This window comes from Bactrocera latifrons, unplaced genomic scaffold, assembly GCF_001853355.1.
Source record: "Bactrocera latifrons isolate USDA-ARS-PBARC rearing strain unplaced genomic scaffold, ASM185335v1 scaffold_304, whole genome shotgun sequence".
NCBI classification, from domain to species: domain Eukaryota; kingdom Metazoa; phylum Arthropoda; class Insecta; order Diptera; family Tephritidae; genus Bactrocera; species Bactrocera latifrons.
Window position 1 is genome coordinate 261,302 of NW_017536675.1, and position 9,495 is coordinate 270,796.

Here is a 9,495-nt window from a genome sequence, read left to right on the forward strand (position 1 = left end):
AATACAAATCACTAGTAGAACTATTATTTTTAACTTATAATTTTTTTTGTATTATTTCATTAATTTTATTTGTAATTTATTTGTTTATTTTTTAAATCACTTTTTCTTATTAGTCTATATTTTTTTCTTTTTTCAGAGAACGCGATGATCTCTATCACACCGTCACCGTTATGGCCGATCTTGGTTTGACCTATACGCAAGTGAAAGCAGCCGAAGGTTCTTATGTCTACCAGATGGAGCCGGATTTAGATGCTTTGGCACAGTTCCCAGGTAATTGATATTACACTTTTCGGTTGTTACCTGCTTCACCACTTACCTGGCGCTTTTGTAATATATTCTAAATAAAAGCGCCACATCGTCTTCATTAGAAAGCAAATTTGAGACTAAACAATACAATAGAGGTACTAACAAAGCAATACGCACTTGATGCTGAACGAAATGGCCATTTTGAATGACGAGTGTTGGAAAACGTATGTAGTTTCGTAACGTTGTTGTTTGTAGAAAGGCAGGCAAAACTAATGAAACAACGACGGGTTACTAATACTTCCCAGAGACATACATTTTTTTTTTTTTTTTTTTGTCAGTTATATCGTTCAACTCCAATCTTTGGTGTTCCAAAATCGTTTTTTGGACTGTTTTTTTATGTCTTTGTTCGGGTCAAACCCTTTGGGAATAATTTTTGAATTATTATTTTTTTTTATATTTATAATGAACAATAGTAAAAAAAAAAAAAATAACATTATGTTCGACCACTTTTTGTCATTATTCCGATAGAGACATTATTTCATCAATGTAAATCGAAATTTCCAGAACGGAAGCCGTAAGCTTCATAAATTTCATTGGTGGCTTGGAATTTCGAAATAACGCGAATTTTTTCATTACTTTCACTTATGAAATATTGTTTTGGTTAAATGAAGCTTAAAATCTCACCTGTCCAACACTATACGGTATGACACAATGTGATTGGTAGCACCGGAGATATATGAATATAACGACATCTATTGATAAAATACGAAAATACTTTTTCGACTACCCAATAGCTGAAATCGGATGATGAAGCCTACTTCCCATATAATGATTCTGTTAAAAAGTACTAAAAGCGCGATAAGTCATTGAACAAATCATAGGATAAAGTTCTATTATAGAAATTGTCAAAATTTGCCGATGGGCGTGGCCCACATTTAGCTAAAACTCCTACCTCGGGGCCTGCTCGACCGATTTCAATCAAATTCGGTATATAACATTATTCTGACGATCCTTGAACTACAACCGCACCTACTTCTCATAAAGCATAACTTTAGATTCCATATCATCATTTCCCTTTCCAATACACAAATCAAGCACTCGGAATAAAACTTTGCTCGAATCTTGCCTGATCAAAAAATTTGTACCGAATATATCGCCTAATATGTGAGTTATCTCTTTGAAAATTAGAGACCGTGTTTTACTAAGATGTAGTGTGCGCTGTATCAGTGTATCTTTGTATTTAAATTGGATAAAATCGGATGAAAACTTAACCTACAACTAATGCCAGATCTGGCTGACTTAACGCATATAGATTGGTGATTGTATACCAATGAAAACCAGGGAACATTTTGCCATTCCCCTGAACTAACTTGTCAGGCTTTGATTCTTCAATGTTGCAAGAGTATAAAAAGTTCGGCAAACCCGCACTTAGCCCTTCCTTACTTTTTTCCATTTTCAGTATATGAAAATCGCGTCATCAAAAAAGCTGTATGTATATGCAAAAATTCCCAAATTTCAACCAAACAAACAAAAAATAACCTAACCCCACAAATTCATAAAATAATTCATCGGAAACTTTTAAATGCAAAAATTATCAATTTTTTTTTTTATTATTATTTACCACATTAATTTCGCTTTCTTCACAGGCTATCCTGGCATCGCATTGAACTACTTCAGTCGACAGTTGGTGGCACGTGAAGTGGAACTGGAGCGCATAAGGCGTTCCACGCCGCGTTTAGGCGCTGAAACGAGTGGAAAGTCCGCCACCAATAATGCCTCAGCAGCTGCTAAGGACGCCACGAAAAATCTACCAAATCACCTGCAACGTCTAAAGGCCAAGCAAATCGAAAATAAAAATGCAAATGCCAAGAAAGACGTAAGTAACACACCGAAAGTAGCTAATAGTCATAGAAATAGAGTCGAATGCACTTCGTCGTAGATATGTAGCTGTAATAGCTCGCCGCATTCCGGTTATTATCTTCGGCGATCTATTTCGCATGCATAACCGAAAAGTGTGCAGACTTGCAATCCTTCTATGTACATATTTGTAGTCGTGAGCGAGTCGTTCATTAAGGCGAAATTCAGCTTAGCATTTGCATGTCAAATAGTTTGCATGAACGGTGTTGCAAAGGAATGTGTAGCGGAATGCATTTTGTATGCAATATGCCAATTTATTAGTGGGGAGCGCCTTAGATTATTGAAAAATGCATGTAAAGTGGTTCTAAATTTAGCAGGAGATGAATTTATGCTCAGATCACGGTAGTAGTTGCCTGCTTAACTGTAATTTATTGTAGATACCTATGTCGTTGTTGTAGCGGCGAAAAACATTACCCGAATATTTTGAGGAATACTGCTTTATCGGCCTGTTATAAATGCGAGTCCGCACAGTTTACGTATGTATACCCGACTATCATGGAAAAAAACTGTCAGCTGATCTTTTCATACGTCCAAAGTTTAAAATTTCGAAGCGCTAAGTGGGATAATCTCAACCGCTTCCAGAATATATAATATTTCTGAGTTTCTTCGGTAAAAAATACTGATCTTACATTTGTGAACCTCAAATAATATTAGTCTGAGCCGAATTTTATATTTAGAGTGAGTTATTTAAGATATCTGCTATTTGGGTATTAATTTGGTAGTTCCTTATTTGATTGGGTATCAGGTTTCCTCTCACATCTCTTTCCCGCATTTTCATAACAGTTTGCCTAACTTTCGTTGTAGTTTAGTTTTATAGGATCTTTTTCTAGGTGCATAAATAACCAGTTACTTTTTTGGGACAAATAAGTTATTTAACCATCTCCCTTTGAATCTCTTTCCTCTAACTATGCCCAACTATTCATATTGTATATTATATATGTATATATATTAGCAATAATTATATTCGTTACTTTATTTCAGGTGATTTCCAAGGATTTCTTTGGCCGCATACAGCACCGAACTGTCGGAGGACCACGCGAAGATTGTAAGTTTTGGAATATTCTTTAGTATATATTTTTCTTGTATTGTTATACTCTCATTCTTACTATGTTTGGTTTGTAGTGGCTAGATTAATTATTTTTTTTTTTTGCTATTTTTTCAAGTTTAACAATTTTTCTTCTAATTTCAATTTATTTAATGTATTCATTATTTACTTAGTTACTAATTATTTATTTATATTCTAATAATTCGATTTATTTATGTTCTTTATTCCAGGTAAAACCGATGCAATTGTCAAAAGTCCCATTTGGTATCGCTACAAGGAGGGTTTCAATAATGCCGTACGCAAGGATATACACATGCGCGAGCTGCTGTAGCGACGACTGCAGTTGCTACTAATAACTGCATCATTTAAAATACATTTTTTAACCATAAACTAAATTATTTGTAAAATAACAATTTTTTTCTTTTTAATTTTAACACTTTCAACAATAGACATGATTTTAACAATATACATAAATATTTAATAGTTTGTATGTGTTTCGGTACAATAGCTAAGCATTTTGTTCAAAAATCTAATAAATTTTAATTAAAAAAACGAAAAATTTAGTATTATTTATGTAAAATGTTTTGAAATGCCAAGAAAATGCGTTTTTCATCATGTGATGTGACATCATGTGATGTTCAAATGATGCGATATCAAGTGATGTGGCCTCATACGAAGTGATGTGGCATCATGTGATGTTCGAGTGATGTGATATCACGTGATGTGTCATCGTGTGATGTTTAAGTACCATGTGATGCGATGTTATGTCATGTGATGAACACACGATTTTTTTAACCACATCACATCAACACATCACGTGATATGAGCCTGTGACGTGATTGTCAGTTGATTAGATCACGCGTGACGTTGTCGGATTTTTGCCAAAATCGAAAATCTCGGATTTTCACCAGGCGCCCATAAACGGCAGCAAGTGGCTGTCGCCGCCCAGCGGAAGTTAAAAGTGCACAATGGGCCGCATGTGGCCTAATTTCGTTGCATACTTTCAGGCGCCGGATGTTTCTACTGTTCACTACTATAATTTGCATTGGTACAGTATAAAACACAATGTTTTTGGATTTCTTTGATTTTTTTTGCATTTTAATTATGAAAATCAGTGAAATATATATAAATTTGTGTAAATTCTATTTATTTGTTGATATAAATGCATATTAATTATCAATTTACTATATATTTAGAAAGGTAAAATAAACATATATTGTTGTTGATTGTAGTAATTGTTTCTGCAAAGATAAAGAAAAATAAATGGAAACTTGATTTATTTCGCATTATCACAATGTTTGTTATAATAGAAATTAGTGATAATTATTAAAACAAATTTAAATATCAATTTAAACATACATACTATATATAGTATAAGTTTTTTTTTAGCTTTCTAAAAAGTTGAGTAATCACTTATTAACTTTTTCTGCTTTTAACTTTAAAGTTTTCCTACTTATTATATTATTTGTAAAAGTATGGACTGTCAAATTTTGCAAAATATTAAATAATAATTATTAATAATGAAACAGCTGTGGCGCTTAATATTCTATTTGGCTTTGAGTGATTATTATTATTGGCTTATTTTATTTCATTATTTATACTAATATACGGGAAATTTATAGTATTGTGAAAACAAGCAAAGTAGTAAGTAGCAACAATCGCAATGAGAGGCGTTGCTTGTGGCAGCAACAACATTTGTCAACTCACTACACTACACACATCCACAAACAAAGAAGCATATGCAAGCGTACAGCAACTGATAGGAATTGTCGGAGAGCATAATTTATTAGAAGCGAGGCTGCGCTTTGTCATTAACAATATCAAGCAAGCATATATATTTATGTAAACTAATAATGAAATGTGCGTTGCTAACGACTTAAATGACAAGCCGTTGCGCGTTTCAAGCGTTTGAACTTTCTCAGCAGCTTATCGGTACATATGTATGTAAGCAAGCTGTTGAAAGTTGAAAAAACGCGCTCATTTCAGTTCATGATATACTATATTCATATATAAATATGAATAAAAAGTAACAACAACAAGAGAAGTATGCCTGCTCCGAGGAACTTGTGAAGAAGCGTCTATTTCCCATTATTAGTTACGTTTTTGCTATAAAATCGGCTGTTAACTCTATACTCTGGGGTTTTGAGATATGTGAACGACATTCTCCTGCAACTAGTAGTCCGAAATCTCGCAAATGGAAGGTCAAGATCAATTTAAGTTGTATCTCTGCTTTATAGCCTTATACCGCCGATTATGAGAAGTGGTGCCTTCGTACCCGGTTTTATATTAGGTTGTCAAATATCTCTATTCCGCCTTTTTGCTCTTTATGCAATGCTTTATAAGCGTCACAGTGCTCGGATTTAGTTCAAATATGCGCCGTTTCGTTCGATAATCTGTTTTCATCTAGACGGCAACTTCATAATAACCCCCCCCTCGCAGAAGGCCCCCTCCTTATTTGTGAAGAACTCGCACAGCCATGGACAGGAATAGGTGGAAACCACTTGGCGCTATGTCCGGGTATATGGTGGATGCGATAAAACCTCCCATCCGAGCTCGCGTAGCTTCTGACGAGCCATCAACGCAATGTGTGATCTGGCGCTGTCCTGGTGAAACACTACACCCTTCCTATTGGCCTGCTTCAAGCGGTCCAGTTATTCGCAGTAGATGGTAGAATTCATCATCAAATTCCACCAAACACACAGCAAAACCTTCCTGGCCGTCAATCCCGACCTGGGCACTGTTTGGGACGATTCACCGGCCTTCGACCACGACCGTTTACGCTTGATATTATCATACGTGATCCTTTGATTTGCCTTTAACGAAGGAAAACTTTAAAATAACGCAAATTTCGTCGTTAGTGAGCTCCATGTTTAAACTTCTATAACTGTTGAACGCAATATCCAAACTAATCATGCATAACGTCATTTTGTAGGTTATGTCAAGACATTTCAAAAATTTATAGTATTGCCAGATACGAGCTCTGGACGCGCTATACGAGTACATAGCTGGGAAATTCAAAAGACAAAAGGGCGGAAGGGAGATATTTAACAACGTAACATATGGCCGGGCACGATATGAACCGAGATCTCCGGAACAAATTGTTATACTAAGTGGTGATAGATGTGATTAGAACTTATAGAGAACATCAGATTAGAGAAATAAAAGATAAAAGCTTATTCTCTAAATCCATTATAGACCTACTATCTGAGACTAGCTATTGAAGTCGAAATAAGGAAGATTTTCACACACTGTCCGCGGTCGTCAAATATCATTGGTGTCTGTTAAGTGTTCGAAGTCATTCCGATTTCATTTACTAAACAGTTGTAAAAGCCTGAGAGACAGTCAAATTGTAGGTCATCAACATTAAAGTCTCTCAGTATGTCCTTGGACAAACCCCATTGAGGTGACTCTAGAAATATTGTAGGGAAAGTCACAAAGAAAGAAACACATAAGAAACCCTCTCAATTACATTGCTCTCAAAATAAATGTGGTAACCCTCGCAAAGCTATCACCACACGCTAAATGTGCTTCTTATATTATAATATTTATGCGTTATTGTTGTTTTAATTTTTATAAATTGCTTTCGTTATTATTAAGCATAGTTTTCAGCATCACTGTCGTCAGCTCAGAGCGCGTGGAGCGCAAAGCGGTATACTCGTATTGATATCAACCGTCAATTGCGATAGTGCATGTGCGACCACTACCCGCCGTCGCTGCCTGCGTTACTCGCCGACGAATTGCGGAGGCAGTAGCGGCTTCCCAAGTAACTTGCGACATTGTTGGGTTGTGTTCGTTGGATGTGACAAGCGTCGAGTCGCGGCGGGTGTTGAGTGCCTACATATTATACATATATATATATATAGAGATTTTTGTGATCGTTGCAATGGAACTGCGTCGCTTTGTTTTGCTTGGCATTTTGCTGTTGTTTGGGAGCGCTATGGCGGCTAGAACGCGCGGACGGCCAAGTGAGTAGAAACATGTGTTTGGAAAGGTATATGTTGTATGTATGAGTATGTGAGTGCAACTCGGTGAAAAATGGGCGTGATTAGAGTTTATAACAACAAAAATAAAATAAAATATGGCATAGTTTACACTATTTCCGCACGAGAGTCGCTTTTTCCCGGTTGATATACTTTATGTATTGAAAGCTACATAAAGGGTGCTCTTTTCGATTCCATTTTTCTTAGTTGTTAAAGAGCGCTCATGTGTTGGACAATTATGTGGCGACTACATTAGCAAATTACCACGAAAAGATTTTTAGTAGAACAATAACTGAAATTTGACTTCCAAAGCTCGTCTTGCACAAAATAAGCTTACAGATCTCTGAGCATAAATAGTCAAAACTGGCATATTTGGTACTTTTTGGACTCTCTTAGATCTAGAAAATGTGAATCTTTTATGAAGTTAGCATGTCGGGACTTTTAAAGCTAAAGAAGACGCCACTGTTAATGTCAATAGTGCGTTCCAAGGAAAAGGCGATTTCCGACTTTTTGGTTTCTGAAGTCAACATTTAATGTCTAAGTACAACCGGATAGTTAAACAAGTCTTACAGTGTAGTAAACCATCAATTTTGTGGACCGAACTAAATCAAAAAATTGTTCTCAGTTGGCCTTATAGGTCTCGAACTCGGAGTTTAAGATGTGTGCTGTGGAGCTCAAGGATCAAGGTTTATACTGAGGAAGCTAAAAGTTCAAGGTTTATACTAAGGGAGCTCAAAGCTCAAGGTTTTAACTAAGGGAATTTAAAGCTCAAGGTTTTAACTAAGGAAAATCAAAGTTCAAGGTTTATACTATGAGAACTCAATGCTCAAGGTCTTAACTAAGGGAATTTAAAGTTCACGGTCTATGCTGAACGGCTCGAAGTTCAAGGTCTACGCTGACGGACTCGTAGTTCAAGGTTCATGTTTATGCTGAACTTGAAGTTCAGAATCTGTGCTAAGAAACCAACTATAGAGACTGACTATTAGGAAAAGTGAAAAGAGTTACACCCACCGTACAAGCTCTATCAAAAATTCGGAAATTTACTTGAAATACAAGCTATATGCTATCAAAAAGCACCCTTTATATATAGCCATATGTTTTTCTCATATATAATAAAAGTATATAATTCTAATTTCTATATATTTCTCAAATCGTCGCTAATATTTTTTTTTGTGGCGTTTATAATTATGTCGAAAGCGTTCGTTTACCTGCCTTCCGCTCGGCTTAGCGCTCGCTACCGGTCAAGTATTTTCTAAATTCCTTTTTTTTATTTGTTGTCAACCAAAATTTTCGTTGAGTGTGTTATCAATAATGGCACATTATCTTATTCTACTGAAAGCGTCGTCCACAAGCCCATAACCTATACACTTTGCTGTTTTTTTTTCTATTTGAAAGTTACCAAATAAGCTTAATAAAATTAATCATTATTTTTTATATGGAAAATACAACAGTTTTGGTGATGACGCAATATTTGTTATATTCTAGCAAAATCAAGTTCACTCACTGTACCGTATTATAATTCGTTTGCTTTCTATCGCCACAGACATTTGCCTGCAGCCGCCGCCAAGGTCGGAAGGTGTTTGCACTATCGAAATCGAAGGTTTCTACTTTGACTCGCGCACCAATGACTGTGAAATGTACGTGCTGGGCGGCTGTCACACCATACCGGGGCAGAGTTTCGGCTCACGACAGGATTGCATCGACACATGTGTGCATATGACAAGACGTCTACAAGATTTGCGTTACAATGAGTGAGCCAAGCAGCCGYCGAGATATTAAYGGGAGATGCGCCAAAGGAAAGYGACTAAAGATGCCTTATAAGTGTATTACATAAGATATGTGAATTTATATAATAAATAAATATGTTTATGAGTGGAAAATATTAAGAGAAAGTAATGTGTAGGGAAAGTAATGTGTAGGGAAAAAGTTTTGGCGATACTGTATTACATACGATATCCCACACCAAGGACTTTTTTTTATCGAAATTCCAAAATTATAGTAATTCGGAAATCAGTCACTTCAGTTACTTSAGACGTGGTAATGCATCGACATGTGCTTCCACTTTGGCTGTTTCGACATTTTCAGCGATTCGGGAAACCTCTTGATCAGATAATAATTTAAATGTAAGAAAAGGCGACATAAAGACCTAATTCAAAATTTTGAGTGGTATGTGGACCATATTATCATCTTCTATATCCTATAGCCTCATCACAAAAAGCAACCATATTTTTCAGTGGCTTTAAATGATACCTTGCTATTATTATACTCTCGCAACAAAGTTGCTAAAGAGAGTATTATAGTTTTGTT

At 35.8% G+C, this 9,495-nt stretch overlaps 2 protein-coding genes across 3 annotated transcripts in view; both read left to right on the forward strand.

Annotated features, from left to right (window-relative positions):
• Positions 1-3,715, forward strand: part of LOC108970651 (chromosome transmission fidelity protein 18 homolog) — a 14,469-nt gene extending 10,754 nt beyond the window's left edge. Inside the window, exons 12-15 of one of the 2 annotated variants that reach the window (XM_018936148.1) lie at positions 137-270; positions 1,893-2,122; positions 3,145-3,208; positions 3,439-3,539. In XM_018936148.1, coding sequence (XP_018791693.1) covers positions 137-270; positions 1,893-2,122; positions 3,145-3,208; positions 3,439-3,539 — 529 coding nt within the window. Of the gene's footprint in view, positions 1-136; positions 271-1,892; positions 2,123-3,144; positions 3,209-3,438 lie in introns of both variants that reach the window. The other variant, XM_018936149.1, reaches the window with a different exon arrangement.
• A 3,134-nt stretch (positions 3,716-6,849) lies between these two features.
• On the forward strand, positions 6,850-9,070 carry LOC108970648 (tau-stichotoxin-Hcr2c). Its single transcript, XM_018936143.1, has 2 exons — positions 6,850-7,173; positions 8,732-9,070. Exons 1-2 carry the CDS (start codon positions 7,092-7,094, stop codon positions 8,941-8,943), a joined length of 294 nt encoding a protein of 97 aa, XP_018791688.1. The 5' UTR covers positions 6,850-7,091; the 3' UTR covers positions 8,944-9,070.
• Positions 9,071-9,495: the final 425 nt, after the last annotated feature.

What these genes read in the sequence shown, in the direction of transcription:
- LOC108970648 (XM_018936143.1), top strand. Translation starts at nt 7,092, where the DNA reads ATGGAACTGCGTCGCTTTGTTTTGCTTGGCATTTTGCTGTTGTTTGGG. An exon ending in TAGAACGCGCGGACGGCCAA is followed by an intron (nt 7,174 to 8,731) that starts GTGAGTAGAAAC and finishes CTATCGCCACAG; the next exon opens with ACATTTGCCTGCAGCCGCCG.